At 37.1% G+C, this 27,761-nt stretch overlaps 1 protein-coding gene across 2 annotated transcripts in view; it reads right to left on the minus strand.

The window, feature by feature from the left end:
• The window catches only part of STAG1 (stromal antigen 1), a 469,676-nt gene that overhangs the window by 427,484 nt on the left and 14,431 nt on the right, over window positions 1–27,761 (minus strand). For both annotated transcript variants that reach the window (XM_006846604.1, XM_006846603.1), the window contains exon 3: window positions 2,317–2,481. In XM_006846604.1, coding sequence (XP_006846667.1) covers window positions 2,317–2,481 — 165 coding nt within the window. The remainder of the gene's footprint in view (window positions 1–2,316; window positions 2,482–27,761) is intronic.

Consider the following 27,761-nt stretch of genomic DNA (forward strand, 5'->3'; position numbering starts at 1 on the left):
TAAATGAATGGCAGATGAAAACTAGTTAATTTTTCCTTTGATGGCACCCAAGCAAGCTTTGTCCATTGGCACAACTAATTTACTGAATTTTTTCTTTCAGTGATTTATTTTCAATTTTTAGGACTGGTCCTTTCTAGTATTTACATTTTTTTTTTTTTAATTTATTCTCTCTCTTTATATTAGATGGAATTTCTTCTTTCATTCTTTCTAGCATCCTAAATTTTGTATTTTGTTTATCTTGGGAACTCAACTGCATACCAGATCATATGTGAGTTTAGAATTTCTGCTGTAAGATAAATGTTAGGGAATTTTACAGACCCAGATACTAATCAAGTCAACTGATATTGCAATTTACATCAGGTTTATGAGGACTATTTCTGTATCTTCCCTTTCTTCAGCCTTGATTAGTTTTAACTGTGGTTATAGTAAGCTATTATCCAAATTAAAACCTTTCTGAGCATTAAAAAACTCTCTACATTTGTACAGTAACCATAAATTGGAAGATCCCAGGACAACCTGAGAAGTTCTCTCTAAACATAAGCATTAACCTGTGCAGTAGTTATCAGCACCTTTTTCACCCTGAGACTCATATTACCCATTAGCTTCAGGCAATAATCCTAACTCTATTATCCTATTCTTCATGGTTCACTTTTGGTCATTTAAGACACAAGAGTCAAACTCTTAGCTACAGTACCTACACTTTTGTACCCCAAACCAATACTGTTCATTACTTTGCAGATTTTCTTCTATCCAGACCAGATAAATAATAGTTTGTTTTCAAATTCAGTGGTAGCTGCTTACATTATCTTTTAAAATATTTTACCCATTGTTACTCAAAATGTTTAAAATGAGAATGTATGTGATAAATAGTGAAAATACTACGTCATATCTTCAATGGTACCCTCATGCATTTTTTAAATGTACAATCTCTTTGTCCAGAAATCATTTTCAGGAATTTATTTTTAAAAAATACTTTCACATGTACATTTCACACGTGTATATGTAAGGTTATTTACATACAGAAGTACTGGTTTTAGTTGAAAGAAACTGAAAACAGTCCAAATGATAATTAGTAAAATAAACCACAGCCCAGCCATACTATAGAATATTATACAAATGATTTATGGTAAATTCATAGAAGTAAATTCATAGGAAAAAGACAAACATGCATAAAGGTGATTGAAAAAAATATTACATAATTTTGTAGGTTAATAAAATAAACAAAAATTTACAGTAATTTAATGAAAAGTTATCTGCTTAAAATTCTAAAAGAAACTGTGTCATAAGTTACCTTAAAAATATTCTATATTAAACACAAAATATAAAAAAAGCAGCAAGCAACTATAAAATACTCAATTGGTTCCACCCACCACTAGTTTGCAATCAAGTCTATTCCAACTCATGCTACTCCATGTGTGCAGAGAAGAATTACACTCTATGGGAAGCAGCTTATTAGGCCTTTCTTTCAAGGAACCTATGGGTAGGTATGAACTGCCAACTTTTCAATCAGTTATTAAAGGCTGAACAGTTTCTCGGCAACCCCAGGGTTATCGATATCACAATTAAGAGGAAATGTGGGTAATCTGGTAGATATCCAAAGAAAGATAAACTGATACAATTTTTTGGAGCGGATGTAATATTTATCCATAAGCAGACTTAAAAACATTCTTTAACTAAAAAGTTCTACCTATAGCATTTTATAATGTACAAATATGTAGAGAAATAAACATAAATAATGAATGAGTTTTAAAACTTAAAAAAAATCTAAAGGTCTGCAAAAGGAATGACAAAGTGATTATGTAATTGTGGTTATTTATAGCTAATTGACTATACCTTTTCTGTCTTTAATGTAGTCTATAATACCCATGTGTAATGGATAATAAAATCAAAATTTTAAATATATACACTATTAAATCAATTTTTAAAATGCCTCTAGCAAAACAGTTTTTCTGACATTCTTTACAAAAACCAATCAATAATCAATGAGAGTATATAAAATTTCAATATATATACTAATTGGTTCCTCATCGATTACTGGCTTTTATCATTTTGTATATGAAATAAAATCACTAAAATCTTACCTGCAGGCCAGGAGGCAAGCTGCCCTTTGGTTGTTTAAATTATTATATATTCCTGAGTGCTTTGGTGTACATCATTCCGCAGCCCCCCCAAAAACCCAGAGGAAATAGAAGTAAATACTGTTGAATGGTGTTGCATGGAGATTATAAGCATTGCAGTGAAACTATGAGTGTAAAATCAAAGATCTCCCAGGTAAACGATCACGCAATTCACAACAGAAAATTAACCAAAACTTACCTGCATTGCGCTTTTCCCCAGTTTCACCACCTCAAATAATGTAACAGGTTCCCCTTCACCATTTTGCTGTGGGTGCCCATTAGCTCTTCCACGGCCTGTTCCTCTAATGCTAGTTTCAATTCTGCTCTTCTCTCCTGGAGATTTTCGAGGTTTCTTATTTGTAGACTAAGTAAAAAAATGAGAAAAAAAATTAGATTTAAATGCAAGCTTATTTTGCTTATACAAAATAATCTCAAATTATTTTTCATTTCATCAAGGGTATTTAATAAGTACTCCTAGAAATAAAGGCTCCTGGTGTAGCACTGTAGGATCAACAATCGACTGTCAGCTGCTCCTTGGAAACCTTATACTGAGTCACTCTGAGTAGGAGTGTTGATAGTTGATTCAAGAAGAATAAAGTCCTTGAAAACTTAAATCTTTTCTCCGTTGATAAGAATGTTGTTTAGTGGTCCAGTGGTGAGGAATTTTTGCTTTACATGGAGATGCAATCCATACTAAAGGCTGTGCTCTTTGATCTTCATCAGTAAATATTTTCAGTCCTTTTCACTTTCTTGTGATCCATTTGTCCTTTGGACCAATTGTTTACATGCATCTTTGATTTTTTTTTCATTTTTCTTTGCTCTGGATGAGGAAGAGTATAAAATTTCTTAGGAAGAAAGGGATTAATTGATCATGGGGTTTATTAGGGAAGTGAACACGGTGAAATTTAGGATCAAAAATGCTCAAGACACACACCAGTTCTCAAATCAGGAAGGCCTTTTGTTTGTTATCTTGAAGGCACACCGCACTCCGGTCTTTGGTCTCTCAGCCATGTAGTTGGTCCCCTGGCCTCTGCTCTGCTCCAGCAAGTGTTACAAAGCTCTTTTAGTCAGTCTGTGACTGTCCAAAGGCACATTCAAGCCAGTACCTGCCATAGGCACTCAGCTTTACTTAGTCCTTGAGTGTCTTATTGATGGTCCTGGAAGTGATTGTCTTTTATCTAAAATGTCCAACATGGTAGTCACTAGCCATATGTAACTAAATGAATACTATGGACGCTGTAAGTCGGAACTGATTACACTTAACAAGAGTATTATTCTATTCGAATGCTGTAACATACTATTACTTCTAACATAACATAAATCTGTTCCCATCACTTCCTTCCTTAATATCTGATCTTCTAATTAGCCTCATTATCATCAAGTGACAATATCAAACTCATCTACTACATCAGATCCCTTCTCAAAGGCTACAATCCTGATGTACTGATCAATTTAAAGATACCTGGAAGCATCACCCTCCTATGCATTAATGCTATTTACCAAGAATCCAGATCACGGCCCCTCTTAACAAGTCTTGTGCCTTCACTCACTCTTTAGAGTAGCAGGTATGGTCCCCAGCAGCCCAGTTCAAAATTATAAAAGTTATACAACAAAAACTTGTCTTTTTACACTTGCCCTAAGTCACCAACTTTCTTTTCAAAGAGGCAATAAATATTATTCATTTCTTATATATACTGTCAGAGACATTCAAACATATTTAGAAAGTATATATACATTTCTGCATCTGTGTTCCTGTTAATGTTACTCATCCATAATGCTGTTCTTATTATCAATATATTTTGCAGTCCATTTATAGCCCTACCTACAGAATGTTTTGAATATTTTTTGAAAGTTAGTGTTTCATTACATGTTGTTGTCATGTGCCATCGAGGTGATTCCGGCCCACAGTGACCCTGTATAGGATTTCCGAGGAGTGGCTGGTAAACTTGAACCACCGACCTTGCAGTTCAAATCAACTTTGAAGTCCTGCGCATTAATCTACAGTGCCACAGCAGGGATTTACTTAACCATTCACCTATTACAAGTCATTTTTATTACAATATAATATGACAGCAAACAAACTTTGTTTCCATTCCTTCCTGACAACCAGAAGTATAGCCAATTCCACCATCACCAACCCAACAGCCAGTGGGTCTGCCTAGAATTGGGTGCTAGTCATACCACCCCTTCTTCTGGAGGCACATGAACCCTTCCTGAACCATGCTATACAACAGAAAAGAAAAACAAACAAACAAACAAAATAACAAATGTTGATAAGGGAGTGGAGAGATTGTGACCATTCTACACTGTTGGTGGACAGTAAAATGGTGCAACCACTGTATGGGACTTCTTCAAAACGCTAGAAATAGAAATACAACAAAACCCATCAACTCTTCTACTTGGTATATGTCTTCAAAAAATGAGAGCAATGACACAAATAGATACAAGCACACCCATGTTCACTGCAACACTATTCATAATACATCTGGGTCTGTAATAGGAAAATGTACAATAAGACAAAAACAACAACAAACTGATGTTCAGAAAGATAGTCTCTAATGTAAAAAATATAGAGGTTGGAAGATCATAATACAACAGGATATACATGGTTGTTAAGGAGACCTGCTAGCGTAGTGGGTTACGAGTTGGGCTGCTAATCTCAAAGCTAGTAGTTCAAAACTACCAGCCACTCCGTCAGGAGAGATATGAATGACGCTTTCTTATCCCATACAAATTTACAGTCTTGGAAACCCTATACAGGGTCACCATGAATCCTAAGCGATTCCACCATACATAATTATTAGCTTATACTTCAGGGGTATAATTTTGTCATCTTAAGAATAATATCTCTCTCAGATACATAGCTGTATTTAGATGTAGGTCTGTCTATTCAATCTTTATCAAATATTTTTGTGCAAGTAATTTAAAAATGAAGAATTATGAGTTATTTCTAAGGCTAACATTACATACTAGTCAGTACTAGTTACTGTTGTGTTGATACTAATTCATGGTAACCCTACTTGTGTCACTGAAAAACTGTGCTCCAGGATTTCTTTTATTATTATTACTTTGTTATTGTTGAGGCTATATACAGCAAAATATACACCAAGTCAGCACTTTGTACATCTGCAATTCAGTGCCATTATTTCCTTTGAATTGTGTAATCACTCTCACTATTTTTCTTTGAGCTGATTTTCTCCCATCATTAAAATAAATAGACTACTCCTATTGTTCCTATTTTGTCTTTGAAGTTGCTGTTGTCAACTTGATCCCATCCATAGTTGTTAAAAGAGCACAATGCTCAAGGAAGATATTTTTACTAATTAAGCTAAACTATAGCTTGGTTTTAAGAAACTTCAGGGAATATTTTTGTTTTAAGGTTTAAAGATTATCTCAGGGCAATAATTATGGGGGTTCATCTATCCTCCATGGCTCCAGAAGATTTGTTGTTGTTGCTGTTAGGCACCATCAAGTCGGTACCGACCCACAGTGACCTTATACACAGCAGAATCAAACATTGCCCGATCCTGGGCCAACCTCACTACTGTTGCCATGCTTGAGTCCATCGATGCAACTTGGCCAGTCCATCTCGATGGGGGTCTTCCTCTTTTTCTCTGACCCTCCACCTTACCCAAACACGGTATCCTTCTCTAGCGACTGGTCCCTCCTGACAATATGTCCAAAGTATGAGAGATGAAGTTTGGCCATCATGGCCTCCTAGGAGCACTCTGGCTATATCTCTTCCATAACGGATCTATTTATAGTCCATGAGAATTTTCTCTTTTGATCAGATTTCGTCTGTGGAATATTTAGTCAAAATGTTCAGTAATGGTTGTTGTTTTAAAGTGCCATCGACTGGTTGTGACCCTGTAGGGAGTATCTGTGGAGGGGCTGGTGAGCTTGAACCGCCGACCTTGCAGTCCAGTGTTATTAATCCACAGCACCACATCAGTAATAGCAGCCAGCCACAATCCAGTTCAACTGGTCTCATGGCAAAGGAAGCAATTAGCCACACATTCCATTGTCAAGTGCCATTAAGTCAGTTTCCACTCACAGCCCTGTAAAGGGTTTCCAAGGAACATATTCCATACCCTCCTCCTATTCATGCCTCTCCTCATTCCTCTGTTGGAGGAAAAGAATCCAATTGTTGAGCCTTGGATGGTCACTTGCAAGCTTGTAAGACCCGAGGCACGATGCACAGAATTAGGAAGTAGAACAGAAAAGTACTAAATATGTTATTAGGCCAATTAATGGGATGCCCCATGAAATCATGAACCTAAACTTCCAGTCCAAGAAAGTAAGGCCAGAAGTTAGAAAACTACCAGCTGCTCCATGGGCAATAGATGAGGGTTCTGATCCCATAGAGATTTACAGCCTCAGAAGTCCTATACAGGGAAGCCATGAGTGTAACCAACTTCAAGTTTGTCGATGTTTATGGCTGTGCACATCTTCACAGTGAGTGCTTTTGTTGCTATTACTGTAAACATAGCTATCATACAACATTTGCCAATTCAACTTTTTATAAGTGTACAATTTCTTGACAGCAATTACAACACTCAGATATGCAACCCTACTTTTAATTAATGTAGTATTTCCATCACCGTTAAGCCCCTCTTCCACCTTACACTCCACCCCTGTAACCACTAATGAACTTTGTACTTCATACATTGGTCTTTTCATATCTTTTATAAAAGTAGTATTACACAATATATGTTCTGCATTTGACTTATTTCACTCAACATAATGTCTTTGTACTTCAATATTATTTTGTCTATTCTAGGGGTTTAGCATTTCCACATATATTTTACAATAATCAATTTCCAAAAACAAATGTTCCGAGATACTGATTGAGACCACCAATATATAGGACTTCTGGTATAGTACTGTAGGATAAGCACTGAACTGCTAATCACAAGAGTGGCAGTTCAAACCCATCAACTGATCCTTAGAAACCTTATACAAGGTCGCTATGAGTCAGAACCGACTCAACAACACTTAACAAAAACAACCACCACCAATATAACTCACTTGGAGAAGCTTGCCGGCAAAATCAGTGAAAGATAACACACCAAAGCACTATAAATCCATATAGCCACTATTAGATGCCATTGAGTCATTCCAATTCATAGCGATCTTATCCTGTGCCACCTTCACTATCATGGAAATGTCTGAGTGCATTGTAGCAGCTAATATGTCAATCCATATTCTTGAGGGTCCTTCTATTTTACTCTGACTCTCTACCAATCATCATGTCTTTCTCAAGGAACTGATTCCACCTGATGACATGTCCAAAGCACAAGAGACAAAGACTCACCAGCCCTGCTTCTACGCATTCTGGCTGTACTTCTTCCATGATAGATTGGTTCATTCTTCTTTTAGTCCATGGTATACATATTCTTCGCCCACACTGTAATTCAAAGGCATCCATTTTACTTTCATTTTCTTCATTCATTGTAAACCTTTTGCAATGCATATGAGGTGACTTATAATACCATGGTTTCCACCAGGCCTTTCAAAATGACATCTTCGCTTTTAACACCATTCTAAAAAAGGTCTTCTGCAGCAGACTGCCCAATGCAATAGATCATTGGATTTCTTGGCTGTGGTGTCCATGAGTGTTGAGATAAGAATACAAGCAAACTGAACTCCTTGGCAACTTAATTTTTTCTCCATTTACCTTGCTATTATTTATTAATCCAGTTGTGAAGATTTTCATTTTCTTTACAATGAAGTGTAATCCATGTTGAAGCCTTTAGTCTTTGATTTTCATCAGTACATACTTTAAATCCTCTTGGCTTCCAACAAGCACGGTTATGTCAACTGCCTATCACAATTTGCTAATCACTCTAACTTTAATCCTGATACCACATTCTTGTGCATATAATCCAGTTTTTTGGAAGACTTACAGCCAGAATGCTTAGAAGTAGGACTGTTGAGTCTTTGTGTCTCGTACGTTGAACATGTCATCAAGAAGGAGCAGTTCTTGGAGAAAGACTTCATGACTGGTAAAGCAAAGGGTAAGAGAAAAACAAAAGGACCCTCAAGAATATGGTGAAAGGATACAACCCTGACACTCACCTAACCTTATTTTTTAAACTATTCCGTATTCCTTATACTGTTCAAATAATTGCCCTTTGATCTATGTACAGATTCGTTACGAGCACAACAGAGTGTTCTGGAATTACCATCTTTCATAATGTTATCCATAGTTTGATAATCATGTCCTGGGTGCGATTATGTAAATAAGGTACTTCTGGCCCACTAAAGGGAGTGGGGAGTCCTGGCGTAGCGCTGTGGGTTAATGTGCCTGCCAGACTGCAAAGTTGGCTTGAACCGCAGAATCAGCGGTTCAGCTTACCAGCCACTCCTCAGGGACCCTACATAGGGTTGCCATGGGTCGGAATCAACTCAATGGCATTTAGTAACAACAAAAACAACAAAGAAAGTGGAGGAGTCCTGGTGAGTCTCTGCAGGATAATGCCATGGGGTTCAAGGTCGGTTTAAAACCACAAGGTTGGAAATTCAAATCCACCAGCAACGCCTTGGAAACCCTACACAGGATCGCTATGAGTTGGGACAAATTTGTCAGCATTTAACAACAACAAAAGTAGTAGAGCTTGCTAATAATGCAAATAAAATACATGGAACCTTAGTGGAGGTTGTTCTTGTTGTGAAGTACCTACAAGTCAGTTCAGATTCATAGTTACCCTGTAGAGGATTTACGAAGATCATCTGGTGGGTTTGAATTTCCGACCTTGTTCTCAGTCCAGAGCTGATTCTATAGCACCATACCATGGACCACGAAAACAAGTTGTGTGGACTCTGCAAGTAGATCGGTCAGTTTGGCCATCCTGCTAAGCTTATAAAGCGACTCAATCCCAGAGCAGAAGAAAGAAGCCAAAAGAGGACTGCATTTTTTGACCCAAAGTTCCTATACTAACAACCTATTAGGACAGGAGTCAGAGACCTTTAACACTGGAGATGCCATGACAGGGTGAGATCAGTAGCAAGTGTGATAGAAACAGCACTACTAAAATCAGGAGACTGAAGTAGCTACCTTGCCAACCCATGGGACAAGAAAGCTAACTGCCTTAGGTCCAACCAAGACTTAATGGTGGAGGAGAATGCCTCTGTACATTTATTGATGTAAAAAAAAGCTTGGATGCACCTGACTGAGCAGGGCAGAGGACAATCCCAAGTAGAAGTCAAACATCAAGACAGAAGGCCTGTCAAAAAGGGGTAGAGAGGAGCCTGTCCTCAAGAAGTCAAGGGGAGCACTGCGTAACTGACAGAAGGTGAAAGAAATGATTTTTACTGAAAAAGAGAGACTTTCACTATATGTTTTCTGATACTGAATCAAAGTTAAAACCTGTTACTTCCCTAATAAACCCAAGTGTTAAGTATGGTCTTAGAGTTCTTTGTGATCACTGCAACAAACTGTTCAATCCAAATGAGAAGTAGAATGTGGTGTGGGAGAGACAGGTGATGTCAGAATTGATAAAAAAACGTTGAAAAGTGAAGGTATACTTGACTTGCACCTCATAGGAATCAACCTTGAGCTGATGATGGTGATTCTCACAAAATCTGAAAACAATGACATTAGAAATTTATGTGCTGTAACACTGTATATAATCACATTATTACTAATGGCAGGCTGTACAAAAAAACAAAACCAACAAACAGCCACAGAGTGATTCACCATAACTAACATTCATTGTAAGTGGGGTTTGTTGTCATCATGTGCCGTGGAGTCGGTTCCGACTCATAGCGACTCTGTACAGGGTTTTCGAGGCTGTAAATCCTTACGGAAGCAGAAAGCCTCAACTTTCTCCCGAGGAACAGCTGGTAGTTTCGAACTACTACTGACCTTGTGGTTCACAGCCCGATTTGTACCCACTAAGCTACCAGAGCTCCTTGTAAGTGGGGTACTACCTGTGTATATAAAAATAACTAGATGTATGTATACGCAAACTTTTACTCAATAAAAACCAATAGATGGAGACCTTCTACCAACTTATACCACCATAAGAAAGAACTAACACACATGTACATCTCATCAGTAAAATATCTTAGTCCTTAAGGAACGGCTCAGCTTCCAAACTGCTGAAATATTACACTCATTACAATGAAGTTAGTTTATATTTCATGGTTCATTTGTTTATTTACTTTACTCAGCAAATATTTATTTAAAGGAACTAAGGAAAAGTGATTAGGAACACAAATTTAATCAAAATTCCAGGTCAAGCAATTACTAGTAAGCCTAGTAGTTAATCCCTATATTTCCTTATTTTCTATATGAAATAGAATGGATCTTCTCATAGGATTATTATAAAGATTGTATAAACAGTGCTTGACATGCAATGCATATTCAATACATGTTGTTTGGTGTTAAGTGTCACTGAGTCACTTCTGACTCACAGTGACCTTTCAGAAAGTTTCAAAGGAGCAGCAGTTGAGTTTGAACTGCAGACCTTATGGTTCAAATGGACTTGCAGTCCAGCGCTTATCCTACAGCACACCACACCAGGACTTCCAATACATGTTAAGATATCAGATATTTTTATAATACAGGAACACAGTGTTCTAATTAGTGGAGGAAAAATGTAAAACTATGAATGATATGCTAAACCTTATGGAATTTACATTACAAGAAGGAAGAAGGGCTTCACACAGGCTGATGCTTCAGTTTTTGTTGTTAGGTGCCATCGAGTCGGTACCGACCCATAGTGACCCTGTGCACAGAAGAACGAAACACTGTCCGGTCCTCACAACTGTTGCCACACTTGAGCCCATTGATGCTGCCACTTTGCCAATCCATCTCACTAGGGGTCGTCTCTGACCCTCCACCTTACCAAACATCCTTCTCCAGTGACTGGTCCCTCCTGACAATATGTCCGAAGTATGAGAGATGAAGTCTGGCCATCCTGGCCTCCAAGGAGCACTCTGGCTGCACTTCTTCCAACACAAACCTGTTTTTTCTTTTGGCAACCCATGGCATTTTCAATATTCTCCTCCAACACCATAATTCAAAAGCATCAATTCTTCTACAGTCTTCCTTATTCCCTGTCCAGCTTTTGCATGCTATGAGGTTATTGAAAATACCATGGCTTGGGTTAGGCACATTTTAGTCCTCAAACTGACATCTTTGTTCTTCAAACCTTTGAAGCTTCAGTATTCACACAAAATAAAACATTTGGAGATTAAAACAATTGATCATTATGAAGCTTTCCAAGAGGTCACATTGTTGCTTTCAGATAACAAGAAAAAAAACGAAACTTTTTTCATGATTCAGTCTACAACTGTATTTTTTAACTTTATTTTGATATAAATTCTGCAAGAATACTATGGAATCCTGGTGTGACACTAGGATAAGCATTAGACTGCTAACTGCAAAATCGGCAGTTAAAACCTACCAGGTGCTCCTCAGAAACCCTATACAGGGTCACTATGAATCGAACACACGACTTGACGGCACTTAACATCAAAAGCAATAAACCCTGCATAAAAATTTCCCAATTTTCAGGAAATGTGGAAAAAGAGACCAAGCTTACTAGTAAGACAGAAACGAATGAACCCAAAGACTATGGCCCTTCGTTATCCTTAAGGTTTGGAACTGAACTCACTTCTGAGACTCAATTTTCAGCCACACTATAGACAGGTCTATAATGGGAACAATAACACTAATAAGGTATGCACACCTTTGAATAATCAATCATTTGAGTTGAAAAGGGGAGTATTTACCCAAAAAGGTTAGGAAAGATGGAGGTATAGAAACAAGAAGCACAGAGAAGTGATGTAACATAGAGGGTACTATAATCAATGAGAGCAAAAAAAAAAAGTAAAACTCATGATTTGCTCTTTAAAACCTTCACCCAATTCACAAAATAAAAATAAAATGAAGTATGTATCAACAAACAATACGTATTGAAAATTGTCAAAATGAAGAAAAAAAGATTTTCTGATTTCAAAATTTTCCATTTGCTTTATCATATTCTCTCTCTTAATACATATATACACACACACACAATGTATGTGTTTGAGCATATACATGCATACATACATAAGGGGGCTTCATAAAGTTCCTATAAAAATTCCATTATCTTTTCATTCCATCTTCCACAAACTTTTTGAAGCCCCTCATACATATTCCTCCCTAAATCATTTGAGTGTAAGGCACACAGGATATGCCAAAGCAGGAAATTCTCCTATATAACCAGAGTACAACCATCAAAATCAGAAAACTAAAACTGATTCAAATCTAATTTACAGACCCCCAAGGAAATATCACCAACTGCCAAACTGTCCTTTGAAAATAAAATGATCCAATCTGCCATTACACACTGTATACAATAGTGCTGCTTTCTCACTTCTTCATCTTTTCTAACACCATTTGCCTATGTGGACTATCTCTTGGCCATAGCCACTCAGAGCAAAAACATACTTCACAGGTAAAGAGGACACTATCCTTTGGCTCTTTAATTTACTTAACTCACAGACTACCAGGCTCCACTATAGGGTTGTTGTTGTTAAGTGCCATTGAGTCAGTTCCAACTTACTGCAACCCTGTATAAGGTTTCTGAGCTTTCCTATCTTTGTGGGAGCAGAAAGCCTCATCTTTGACCACTATAGTAAAAGGATATAAATCAGGCTTAACTCATAAGTAAGATCTGGGAAGAGTCCCAGTGTAAAGCAGCCATATCTTATATATGGCAAGTTACCTTCCATCTGTCAACCAAGAAGCTCTCTGAGCCTTAGTATTCTGGGCTTTTATGGGATAGTACTGTGTGAGATAAATCATGCCTCTTAAGCCTAGTTTATTTTGGCCTTCCAGTAGACTTTTCAAATGTGGACCAGCCCCCACTAGCCAAAACAAATCAAGAGAAGTCTGGAAGTTCCACACCAAGGCATCGTAATGACTACAAAGATAATTTCTCTACTGCAAAGCCATTTAAAGTACAAGATCAGTAGTTTAAGCTCACCAGTCACTCCTTGGAAACCCTATACACGGTCGCTATGGGTTGGAACCGATTCGACAGCACTTAACAACAACCATGGACAATAGATGCCTTACTTTAAATAAAACTAGGTTTTGTATGCCACATGATCCCATGTGAGTCAGAGTTGTTGTTGTTAAGTCAGTTCCTACTTACAGAGACCCTGTTTTTTTAGATACTGTATATTTATGATTTTAGAATGCTTGGTTTTGTTTGCTGTTTCCTCCATGATTAAATTCAGGCTATAGAATCTTAACAGGAATACCAGAGAAATGATGTTCTGTTCTTTTCAGTGTATCTTATCAGGAGGTAATGAATGTCAGATTGTTTTATCGCTTGTAATCTTAATTTTGGAGTCCTGGTGTAGTGCTATAGAGTAAAGCACTAGATCACAAAGACAGCGGTTCATATTCACCAGCTGCTAGTCTGAAACCCCATACAGGGGTACTGACAATTGGAACTAACTTGATGGCACTTAACAACAAGAATCTTAACTTTGATACCTTGGTTAAGTGTTCTCTGTCAGATTTCTCAAATTCAAAGTACTGATTCTTTATTGTTAGAAAGCATTTTGTGAAATAGTATCTCTAAGACTATGTTCTCATCACACTTTCACTAACTTGTTGCAGAATCCACTGACCCGTCTTCACTGAATAAATTATTTGATGACTTCTAGGGAGCTCTGGTAGCATAGTGGTTACGAATCGGGCTGCGAACCTTAAGGTCAGAGGTTTGAAACTACCAGCTGCTCCGCAGGAGAAAGATGAGGCTTTGTATTCCCGTAAAGATTTACACCCTCGGAAACCCTGTACAGGGTTGCTAAGGGTCGGAACCGACTCGACGGCACTTAACAACAACAACAAATAGTGATGGTGTAATCCTGTCATAATTTCAACGTTCATTAGTTGCCATTGCCGTATGTATGCAACAATATAGATCCACAGATTCTTTGTTATATTCAGTGGGATACAGTCCGTTACTATCATTATTAATTTTGATAACCCCAAATTTGTCCAGTACTTCATTTCAAGTTTGTTCATGTCACTTTGATCTATACCATCTTTCTTTGAGTACTTCCTTATTGTCAATTACAAAAAGGTGTTCCAGGTTCATCTTGAATGTTTCCTGAGATTAGCTGTATCTCTAAGGAGTAGCAAATATTATGTATACATAAAGATATGGTTGTTAATAGAAACTAGTTAAGGATGTCAATTTATCACCATTCCTATTCAATACTGTGCTGAAATGCTTAGCCAGAGCTACCAGGCAAGAAAGAGAAATTAAAAGAATCCAAACTGGCAAAGGAAAAAAAAATTCTATTTGTGGATCACATGACTGTATACAGAGAAGACTGAAAAAGAAAATTACTGAAATTCATTGAAAGATTCAGCAAAATGGCAGGGTATAAGATCAACATCCAAAAGCCAGTTGTACTCCTTCACACTAACAGAGCTCTAAAAAGAAAATCTGTAAAATACTACCACCTACAATATTACTGTTGTTATTAGGTACTGTCAAATCAGTTCTAACTAATAGTGACCCTACACGCAACAAAATGAAACAGTTTGGTCCTATGGCTTCGTATGCTATGACTGAGTTTCAGTTGCTGCCACTGTTGTCAATTGATCACATTAGCAGTATTCCTCTTTTTTGCTGACACTCAAGGGACTGGTACCTCATGATAACAAGTGGAATGTATGAGAGATGAAGTTTTGCCACGCTGGCTTCAGAAGAGCATTCAAACTGAATTTCTTCCAACAAAAATTTGTTTGTTCTTCTGGCAGTCCATGATACTTTCAATATTCTTCTCTAACATCAAAACTCAAATGCATCAATTCTTCCACAGTCTTCCTTATTCACTATCCAACTTTCACATGCATATGAGGATAATGAAATACTATGACTCGGGTCAGGACCACCTTAGTCCTCAAACTGACAGTTTGCTCTTGAACACTTCGAAGACATCTTGGGCAACATCTTTGCATAATGAAATATGTCATCTGATTTCCTGACAGCAGTTACCATGAGTGATGACGGTTGATCTGAATAAAATGAAGTCTCTGAAAACTTCAAGTGTTTCTCCATTTATCATGATGCTATTTAGTGGTCCCGTGGAATTTAATTTTTCTTTACACTGAAGTGCAACCCAAACTGAAGGCTCTGGTGTTTGATCTTCATCAGTAAATGCTTTAAGTCCTCTTAACTTTCAGTACACAAGGCTATAGTACTATAGCAACAACTACCCAAAGGATGAAACACTTAGGACTAAATCTAAACAGAGAAAAAATGACCTGTACAAAGAAAACTACAAAATATTACAAGAAACTAAGTGACTTACAAAATAGAAGACTATACCATATATTTGCTGTTGTTGTTAAGTGCTGTTGAGATGGTTCTGACTCCTAGTGACCCTGTATAGGGTTTCTGAAGAATAGCTGGTGGGTTTAAACTGCTGACCTTGTGGTTCCCTGTCCAGTGCTGATCCTAAAGGACCACACCAAGAGTCCATACCAGGTATTGATATTGTTGTTGTTATGTGTCGTGGATTCAGTTCCGACTCACAGTGACCCTGTACAGGGTTTCCAAGGCTGTAAATATTTACAGGAGCAGAAAGCCTCATCTTTCTCCCATGGAACAGCTGGAAGTTTCAAACTACTCACCCTGAGGTTAGCAGCCTGATTTGTAACTACTACACTAATCTAAAATAAATATCTAAAAATCAAAAGATTTACTTCCAACGCCTTTTGGTTCTTTCTCTTACAAAACTTCATGCTTTCATGCATCTGGAACCATTGCATTGATCCTGCCTCTGATGTCAACTGCAAAAATCATGTGAGGACCAACTGTGACTTCTTCTGGCTTCAAAAGGGATAAAGTGATCAAACTCAAAATTATCCCAATACCAATTCCTAAGAAATGGAAGCCTCTACCCTAAACCTTCTTTACTAGAGAAGCCACAATTATCAGTGCCGTTAAAATTAGTCAGACTTTAGAACCAATTTAGAAAATTCATCCTTGTCATTTTGTTTCTGTAGACCCCTACTCCTAGTACCATATGCCTTAGGCTAGGTTCTTTAGAAAACAAAACCAGTGAAATATATATATATATATAGACAGAAGATTATATCAAGGAAATGGCTCATAAAGAGTCAGCTGAGCCAAAATCGACAAGCAAACCTAGCAGGTAGACAGTGAGGCAGAAGTCTCAAGTGTTCAGCAGAACAGAGAGCAAGCTTTTCCTGAATGTCCGTTATACTGGGAGACTGCTAACCACTACCACCCGCCCCCCAAGGAAACACTGGTTTAATTGGCTAGCTGCTCATAGCCAGTCATCATTGAGTTAACTATAACTGGTGGTGGTTATGTGCCATGGAGTCACTTGCAACTCATAGCGACCCTGTACAGGGTTTCCGAGGCTATAAATCTTTACGGGAGCAGAAAGCTTCATCTTTCTCCCATGGAACAACTGGTAGTTTCGAACTGCTGACCCTGTGGTTTGCAGCAGGATTCATAACCACCATGCTAACTATTAACTACTAAGAGCCAAATAACATAAAATCAACTATGACAGTATTAGGGAATATAACCACATCTCAACTGCCAAACACTGGGAATTGTATCCCAGCAAAGTTGACACAAAACCTTAACTATCACAGCTGGTGAAGGCATGGAGCAATTAGGACCCTACTACATTACTGGTGGAACTATATGATGTTGCATCCACTGTAGGAAACCTTATGGTACTTCTTAAAAAAGTTGGCAATACAACTTTTGAGCTCATTCTGATACCTCCAATTCCAACTTAATACCACTGGGTTCACGCTAGCCTTTCATCTTTCCAGATTTGTACCCACCTTCTCTGACAATGAAAATGGTAACTCTTATTATGCTATGCTCAATATATTTCATTATTTACTCAATTTTCCATTTAGATCCGAAAATTGTGACCAATTTCTGGATCTAAAGGGCAAGCTTCTCAGTGCCCAAATATACCAACCACCTTCCATAAATTGTTCGAACGTAAAAAGAAACAATCTTTTTGCAATGTAAGCTTTATCTAGACTTCAACACAAACATTATACCTCCTTCAATAAAAAGTTCAAAAGGTAAAGATAAAAACGTCTTTTCGTAATGTAGACTTGGTTCATGATACATAAAATATAAACAGAAATGATAACATTGTATATGCAGACTGTGACAGTATATTTTCATCTTGTAAATTTTGAATGAGATAATTAAAAATTTAAAATTCAATGAAGATAACACAGAATGCTTATTGATGGGTAATTATAAAGCCAATTGCAGGTAATTTGAGTAAATGACTACAAACATTTCCACACTTGCTCCTATCCAAATATTCTGACCGATTCAAGCTACAAAATATAGGCCATTAGAATATAAATTTTCTCTTACAATTTGTCATAAAACTTAATCCTTCTACCTACCACAGTTTTTCAAACATCACATAGGACTTAAGATGTATTCTTAAGGATAAAGGGGAAAGAGGTAAGCATTTATATACACAACTCTAGAATAACTATTTTACGGGTAAATACATGCACAGATACACAGGCTGAACAGATATAGGAGGGAGAGTGGGAGTATACTCACAAATATATAAAGATTTGACAGAGGTCCTGGTGTGGCGCTGTGTGTTAATACGCCAGACTGCAAAGCCATTTGAACTGCAAGGTTGGCAGTTCAAGCTCACCAGCTTCTCCTCGAAACCCTACTGAGTGTCACAATGGGTCAGAACCGACTCTATGGCACTTAAAACAACAAAAAAATCTGTATAATGGGTATTTACTTTTGCTACAAACATACCCATGAATGAGACCAGAAAAACTAGATGGTGCTCGGCTATCACTATCAACTGCTCAGAAAGACATCACATTGTTGTTATTAGGTGCAATCGAGAATGTACCATCATCGCGACCCTAGGCACAGCAGAACGAAATACTTCCTGGTCCTGGGTCAACCTCACAATTCTTGCCACGCTTAAGCCCAATGATGCTGCCACTTTGCCAATCCATCTGGCTGGGGGTCTTCCTCCTTTTCTCTGAAATCCTTCTCCAACGACTGGTCCCTCTTGACAATACTCTGAAGTATGAGAGATGAAGTTTGGCCATCTTGGCCTCAAGGAGCACTCTGGCTGCACTTCTTCCCAACACAGGATTCCAAGAAAACTACTTGAAACAAAGCCTCCCATAACTCATTAAGTAATGAATATCATGGAAAATACAAGTCATAAAGGTAAACACAATACACAGTTCACGTGACCAACAGGAAAATGATATAAACTAACTCAAAGACTAGAATAAGCATTAGGACAAGTACTTTATTACAACTATGTAAAAACTAACTTAAATGTATACCTACATTTCTAATAATATATTTTATGCTCCTGATGACACAGTTTTGTTGTTGTTAGGTGCCACTGAGTTGGCACTGACCCATAACAACCTTATGTACAGCAGAACAATACGCTGCCCGATCCTGGGCCAACCTCACTACTGTTGCCACACTTGAGTCCATTGATGCTGTCACTTGGTAAATCCATCTTGTTGGGGGGTCTTCCTCTTTTTCTCTAACCCTCCACCTTACCAAACATGATATCCTTCTCCAGCGACTGGTCCCTCCTGACAATGTCTGAAGTATGACAGACGAAGTTTGGCCATCTTGGCCTCCAAGGAGCACTCTGACTGCACTTGTTCCAAAACGGATATATTGGTTCTTTTGGAAGCCTATAGCACTTTCAATACTCTCCTCCAACACCATAATTCAAAAGCATCAATTCTTCTACAGTCTTCCTTATTCACTGTCCAGCTTTCGTATGCATACGAGGTTATTGAAAATACCATGGCTTGGGTCAGGCACACCTTAGTCCTCAAGCTGACATCTTTGCTCTTCAACACTTTAAAAAGGTATTGTGCAGCAGATTTGCCTAATGCAATACGTTGTTTGATTTCTTGCCTGTTGCTTCTGTGAGTATTGATAGTTGGTCCAAGAAGAATTAAGTCCTTGACAACTTCAATCTTTACTCCATTGATAAGAATGTTGTTTGTAGGTCCAGTGGTGAGGATTTTTATTTTCTTCACATTGAGATACAATCCATACCAAAGGCTGTGCTCTTTGATCTTCAGCAGTAAATATTTTAAGTCCTCTTCACTTTCAGCTAGCAAGGTTGTATCTTCTGCATATGGCAGGTTGTTAATGAATCTTGCTCAAATCCTGATGCCATGTTTTTCTTCACATAACCCAGCTTCTCAGATTATCTGCTCAGCATACAGGTTGAATAAGTATGGTGAAAGAATACAACCTTGTCACACAGCTTTTTAAATTTTCAACCATTCAGTGTTCCCATGTTCTGTGTGAACAATTGCTTCTTGGTCCGGGTACAGAGTCCTCATGAGCACAATTAAGCATTCCAGAATACTCATTCTTCGCAATGTTGTCCATAGCTTGCCATGATCCACACAATTGAAAGCCTCTGTGTAGTCAACAAAGCACAGGTAAACATCTTTCTGATATTCTCTGCTTTCAGCCAAGATCCATCGGACATCAGCAATGATATCCCTCATTCCACGGCCTCTTCTGAATCTGGCTTGAACCTCTGGACATTCTCTATCAATGTATGATTGTAGCCATTTCTGTATTACCTTCAGTAAAACTTTATTAGCATGGGACATCAAAGAGATTGTCCATTGACACAGTTTAGGGTCCTTAAAAAAAAAAATGTTGGATTATGTTTTGCATACTCTTTTTTGCAATGCACTTTCCAAACATTTTAATGAACAATATTTTAAAGTTATTTTAAGTAAAGGTTAGCTCTGCTTTCCAAAATTATTCTATTCCAAAAGTTCTAGATAGGCTTGGTTGCACATCGGAATGTGTAAATAACTGTCCTAGTAGCTGTAAGAGAGACAGATATACAGACATTCTTTACGTGAATTTATTCATGTGCTACGAATGTAAAATAACTCTTAAAATCCAATGACATCAATTCAGTTCTGATTCACAGCAATCATATAAGGTTTCCAAGACTATAAATCTTGATGGGAGCACACAACCATGTCTTTCTAACACAGAGGAGCTTGAGGTATTGAACCATGGACCATGCTGTTACAAGACCAATGCTTGACCCACTTTGCCACCAGGGTAGCATAAATAACTCTTCCCCTTTAAGAAAGAACGTACGTTAACATGTTTGGGAATATCTTAATGTAAACTTTACGTGGAGAGCTGGTTACCAAAAGTTTGTGGAAATGGCGAATTAAAAGGATAATGAAATTTGTCCACAAACTTTTTAAAGTCCCTTCATATCTATTGTAAAATAAAATTGTTGTTGTTGTTGTTAAGTGCCACTGAGTAGTTTCCGACCCATAGTGACCCTGTACAGGGTTTCCGAGGAGCAACTGGTGAGGTTGAACTGCCGACCTAGTCAGTTCAAATGGCTTTGCAGTCTGGAGCATTAACCCACCGCGTCACACCAGAACTCAAGAATAAAATTAGATCAAGACAATAAACTGTAATGTAAAATAGTAAACTATAGTGATGGCTGTGGTGGTTCTGAGTCACTAACTCATACCGACTCTGTATAGGATGTCCAAAGTTGTTAATCTTTATGGAAGCAGGAAGTGTCATCTTTCTCTGATGGAGAACAACTACCGAATTTGTGTTTAGCAGCCAAGCTACCAGGGCTTCTGTAAACTATGTTGCCATTAAGTGCCACTGAATCAGATCTAACCAACAGCAACCCTGTATAGCGTTTCCAAGGAGCAACTAGTGAGTTTGAACCACCCGACCTTGAGATCCGAACTGACCTTACAGTCAGGTGGTTTTCCTAAAGCACCACACTTTAAAATACTTTTTGTGAAACTACAGCTTAAAATGCATCACTCATCGATCAGTTTGTCATACTATGGTGACATGCTGTGATACTGGAAGCTATGCTACTGGTATCATGAATGCCAGTAGGGTCACTCATGGTAACAGGTTTCAACAAAGCTTCAAGAACAAGACAAAATAGGAAAAAGGAGAGGCAGACTCCTTCTGACTGTTTAGCCAATAAAAACCTTATGAACAGAAGTGGTACACTGTAAGCACATGAATATTAAATATTGAAACACAGAGAACATAAGAATAAAGCCAGATATAGTACCAGAAAATGAGCGCCTCAGTTTGGAAAACACTCAATCCAAATATGGAAGAGCTGCCTCCTCAAAGCAGATTTGACAGTGAATTAAATAAAGCCTTTGAAACCTTCATTTGCCAATAAGGTAGAACTCAAAATGAGAAGAAAAAGCTGTAAACATCAATTAATAATCAGAAAATGAAATGTACCAAGTATGAAGATAGCAAAATTACACTTTTGTCAAAACTGAAATGGACTGCATTAGTGAGCTGAAATGAACTGGTATTGGTGATTTTTAATCTGACAATCACATGATTTACTAAACCAGGAATGCCATATTAAAGAGGAAATGGTACTACAATCAACATCAAAAAAACATTTCAAGATCTATCTTAATAATGAATGTCTGTGATCAGGTAATATCTATATGCTTACATGGAAAACCAATTAATGTGAGTGTTATTCAAATTCACTTAGCTACTGCTAAAGCCAGTGATGATGAAATTGAACAATTCTACCAATCTGCATTTTGAAATTGATCAAACATGCAAATCAGAAAAAAATAATGAAAAATCCGAAGAAAGTTTTAAGATTCATGTGGGATAACATGAGGAGAAGTAACTATTCTACAGGAGACTGGAATTCTGAACAGGCAGAGTAAAAGTAAAGCACCAAGACATAATCAAACTCTCCAAAATCATAGACTAGGAAAGAATCCTGAAAGAACATAGGGAAAAAAAATGAACCTACAAAGGAAAACCAGTAAGATTAAGCTCTGATATCTCAATAAATATGATGCAGGCAAGAAAGTAATAGGGAGACACATAGAAAACTCTAAAAAAGGAAAAAAAAAAAAAAAATCCACCAACCAAGAGTCACATACCTGGAAAAATTATCCCACAAACACGACAGAGAAATTAAAACATTTCCAGATAAACAGAAATTAAAGCACTTTTTAAAAACAAAGTCAACTTTACAAAAAAAATACTACAGTGAGTCCTTTGGACTGAGAACAAAAAAGAAGACAACAACCAGAGATTGACATACACAGCAACACCAACAAGAATTCAATCCAGACACAGAAGCATCAGAGTGAAACAAAACTACAAGACTGAACACAGGTAATCAGAGATATCAATGTATAATGAAAACAACTACAAAGCAAAAAGAGCAAAAAGTATAGTCACAGAATCCGAATAGTCAGGTAGTCAAGTTGATTTTAAGATAAAACAGACTATTTTAAACAGGAAAGAAATTCTAAATTACAGGAGAAACTCAAAGAAACTTATCACACCTTCAAATTAAATTAACAAAAATCAAAATTGAGAAGGAATAGGAAGAAGGTTGGAATGCAAATATGAAACAGGGAGAAAGGGGACAACTGTTGTTGTATTGAGGGGATTGCAATCACTGAGATGAAATAAAGTATATGCTTTGTTCAGTGTAAAGCTGATAATCATGTCTGTAAACCTTCACTCAAAAGATTTCATTAAAAAAACCAAAGAATCATATGATCATAACTATCTATGAAGAAACATTGCCTGATAAATCCAACTCCCATTTCTGATAAAAATGCTCACAAAACAGAATTTCAAAGCATATTTAAATAGAATGCAATGTCCTTTGAATTGTAAGATCGGTGGTTCAAGCTTATCAGGTGCTCCTTGAAAACCCTATATAGGGTTGCTACAGGTTGGAACCAATCTGACGGCACTTAACAATATGTTGTTATTGTTAACGTTAAGTGCTATAGAGTTAGTCCTGACCCACAGTGAACCTGTGCAGGGTTTCCAAGGAGTAGCTGGCAGGTTTGAACTGCCAAACTTCCAGCTTGGTCCTGTGCTGATCCTACAGCACCATACGAGGAGTCGAAAGGCATAAATGAGGGGACTTCAAAAACTTCATGGAAAAACTTCAGTATCTTTTCATTTCATTTTTCTACAAACTTTGTGAAGTCCCTTGGTACATAAAACTACTTGTCATCTTTAGTCTCAATGAAGAAAGTCTGAAAACAGGAACCAATCAAGAATGCCCTTTATCATCACTCATGTTCAATATTGTGCTGAAAATCTCAGTCATATCTATATAGCAAGAAAGATAAATAAAAGTCATACAAATCAGCAAAGAACAAATACTACTCCACATCAAGATGATACGATCCTACAAAAGGAAAGTTCCAAAGACTCGCCAAGAAAATTACTGGAACAAAAGGATTTAGTAAAATGGCAGGGTGCAAAACAGACACTGAAAGAAAATCATTTGGATTCCTTTACACGAACAAAGAGAACTTTGAAAAGAAAATCAGGAAAGAAATGCCATTTACAATAGCAACCCAAAGATGAAATGCTTAGAAACAAATCTAATCAGATAAATCAAAGAACTACATAAAGAAACTACAAAACACTAAATCAAGAAATAAAATAAAAACCTACATAAATAGAATACATCTCAATACTACCCACTACACAAGGAGTCCTGATCATAATGGATTATGAGCTACCTTGCTAACCGAAAGGTCAGTAGTTCAAAATCGAACAGCTGCTTCACAGAAGAAAGACAAAACTTTCTGCTCCCATAAAGATTTACAGCCTGAGAAACCCTATAATGGGTTGTTTTGAGTAGGAACCGACTTAATGTCAAACAAAATGATCTATAATGAAGTACAGATTAAGAGTCTAACATCATTCTTTAAGAATATGGCAATATTAACCATAAATTTATATGGAAAACACCCTTGATAAGCAAAGCATTTCTAAATTAGAAGATAATGGGAGGCATTGCACACATGAATCACAAAATATAATACACAACAATGATAGTCAAAACAGCCAGATATTAATTAGCATGACAGACTTATAGACCAATGGAAAAGAATTGAGAATCAAGAAGTAAAGCTATTTACTTATAAACAGTTGATCTAACAATCAAAGAGCCATTTTAAGTGGGGAAGATAAAGACTATAACACCTGGTGTTGGCAAAAATGAAAATCCATTTGCATAAAAATGAAACATCTAAGATCCATATCTCAAACCATATATTAAACTCAAGATGAGTCAAAGACCTAAATGTAAAGCCTAACTATAGATATCATCTCTATTGGTAGTATAATGGTTACAAATCAGGCTGCAAATCTTAAGTTCAAAAGTTTGAAACTACCAGATGTTCCAAGGGAGAAAGATGAGGCTTTCTGCTCCCGTAAAGATTTACAGCCTAAGAAAACCTATACAGGGTAGTTATGAGTCGGAACTGATTCCACAGCATCTGGAGTCCTCGTGTGGTGCTGTGGGTTAATGCGCTGGACTGCAAATAGTCTAAACCACAAGTTGGGAAGTTCAAACTCACCAGCAATTCCTTGGAAAGCCTAGACAGGGTTACTATGGGTCTCGGAACTGACTCAATGGCAGTAACAACAACAACGAGCAAAAGTAGGGACAAATTTGGGGGTGATGACACGAAATATGAAAGATCTGGAGTCAGAAAACCAAAAGGCAGAATACGCTCAGCATTCCTCAAGCTGCAGGAACTGAAGAAAAATTCAAGCCTCAACTTTTGTTACTGAAGGATTCTCTGGGCAAATAATTGAATGATGCAGAAAGCATCAAAGAAGATGGAAGGAATACACAGTCACTGTACCAAAAGGAAATGGCGGATGTTCTACCTTTCCAAGAGGCTGATCAAGAACCAAAGCTACAGAAGGAAGAGGTCCAAGTTGTAATGTAAGAACTGGCAAAGAACAAGGCACCAGGTAATTGATGGAATAAAAATTGAAATCTTTCAAGAAAGTGAGGCGGCACTGGAGGCAACCACTCATCTCTGCCAAGAAATTTGAAAAACAACTATTGGGCGGACGTATTGAAAGAGCTCTGTATTTGTGCCCATTCCAAAGAGAGGTGGCCCAACGGAATGTGGAAATCATCGGACAATCTCTTTGATATCCCATACGAGTAAAGTTTTGCTAAAGGTAATACAGAAACAGCTGCAAGCATTCAATGACAGAGAACTTCCAGAGGTTCAAGCCGGATTCCGAAGAGGCTGTGAAATAAGGGATATCATTGCTAATGTCCGATGGATCTTGGCTGAAAGCAGAGAATACTAGAAAGATGTTTACCTCTGCTTTACTGACTACGCAAAGGCTTTCGATTGTGTGAATCATGACAAGCTATGGACAATGTTGCAAAGTATGAGTATTCCTGAACACTTAATTGTGCTCTGTATATTCCATGTGGAGAGGTCCATGTGTCTAGTTGTCTCTTGTGCTGTTTAAAATAGGGATTTGAAGTGAACAAACCATTGGACTTGAAGAATTCTATTCTATCATTTCTATCACCAAGACCTTATTTTCCAGCTACTGATCCTTCCTCTTTGTTTTCAATCTTTGCATTCCAATTGCCAATGATTATCAATATATGTTTATTGCATGTTTGATAAATTTCACACTGAAGAAGTTGGTACAATTTTTCAATTTCATCCTCACTGGCTTAAGTAGTTGGTGTGTAAATTTGAATAATAGTGGTATTAACTGTTATTCCCTGTAGGCCTATGGGTATTATCCTGTAACAGATAACATTGTACCTCATGACAGGTCTTGCTATGCTCTTTCTGACAATGAATTTGACGCCATTTCTCTTCAGTTTGTCATTTCCAGCATAGTAAACCATGTGATTTACAGATTCAAAGTGGCCAATACAAATCCATTTCAGCTCACTAATGCCTAGGATGTCGATGTTTTTGCGTTCCATTTAATTTTTGACAATTTCTAATTTTCCTAGATTAATACTTCGTACATTCCATATTCCGATTATTAATGGATGATTACAGCTGTTTCTCTTCATTTTGAGTCGTGCCCCATCAGCAGATGAAGGTCCCAAGGGCTTTACTTTCCATTCATGTCATCACAGTCAACTCTACTTTGAGGAGGCAGCTCTTTCCAAGTCACAGTGAAAATTTTTGAACTTAAATATTCAAAAAGAACTAAGTTATTACAACATAGAATTTTGTGGTCATTTAAATGATGCAAAATATTTATATATCATAAATTTCATAAATATATTTAGCAAAAGTACTAAGCAATTATAAAGACCCCAATTTAAAAACATATTATATCTTGTTAACTTATCCTTCTGATATTCCTTGTTAATATTTTGCTGTGTATTTTCTGTCCTATGTATATGAACATACTCATTTTTTTTAAAAGTATGTGTTTTTATTTGCCTTTCAAACTCAGCTTAGGCAAATAAAAAACTTTAATATTTTTGAGACTATAGAAGTGCTGGCTTTCACTTAAATAAAACAAAAAGAAAGGAGAAAGGAAACTTATTAAAACATAAAACCAGAGGTAACTAAAGCTAGATTTACAGATACCACACAGATATGACAACAATAAATAATATACAATCCTATATTGGATCCTAAGAAAGAAAAATTTGTTTTCTTTCTTTTGCTTAAGGTAATACTAGGACAATTGACAAAATCTTCATAAAGTACATAGTTACAATAAGGTTGAGAGGATACCAATACTAGTTAGTTGGTTTTTAAAATGGAATTTTGGTTCTGTACATAAGATGTGATCATCGAGGAGAGTGGTGTATACAGAAAGAGAGGACGATGTTCATTATTTGTCAATATAATCATAAGATTATTATGAACATGTATTTTCCTGATACTATACTGTGCATTATTTAGTTGTTGTAGCAGTTGTTAACAACTTTGTGGTTCAAACTGACCTTGTGGTCAAGTGCTTATCCTATAGCACCATACTGTTACAGTTGTTACTGCATGCCTTTGAGTCAGTTCAAACTCACAGCAACCCTGTATAGTGTTTCTGAGGAGCAACTGGTATGCTTGAACTGCCGACCTTATGGTTCAAATCGACCTTGACGTCCAGCTCACTAACCAGCAGCACTACACCAGGACTCCGTAACAAATATTAATCAATATAACTGCAAAATGAAATTGGTTTTAATGAAACCTAAGATCTATGAAATAATAATAAACAAAAAAAACTATCAAGAATAAGATTCCTCTTGTGAATCTGAAAATACAGAAACTAATATTTCCTGTAATTCAAAGCATATATCCTATTTGTTTTCATTTCACTGACTAAACTAATAAAAACAGAAATCCATTAATGTCTCTTTAAAAGGTAACAGATATCTTTCAAATACTGGTTTCTCTTGCTTACCATTATAAAATGGACACTTGAGGGGGAGAGAAAGGAATAGCCAGAAATATCACCATAGAAAGCTTGTAAGTCTGTCATCTGCCTATCACTCACTGGAATACCTAAAATGGGGCTACAACTTGCTCAGTGAAAGAGGCTTCCTGTGGAGCCTCTGCATTGCATAAGACCATAGATGGAATCCTGAACCCCATTTAGAATCTTCTGAGGTAGGAAATTTCCACTTGAAAGGACAAGTAGACTAGCCTGGAGCAGCTAGAAGAACAGAAGTTACTTCTTGAAAGACTGACAGGAAAAATACAAAACAATAATGGCAGTCTGAGTGACTACTACAAGA

Source organism: Chrysochloris asiatica, unplaced genomic scaffold, assembly GCF_000296735.1.
Source record: "Chrysochloris asiatica unplaced genomic scaffold, ChrAsi1.0 scaffold00028, whole genome shotgun sequence".
Lineage (NCBI taxonomy): Eukaryota > Metazoa > Chordata > Mammalia > Afrosoricida > Chrysochloridae > Chrysochloris > Chrysochloris asiatica.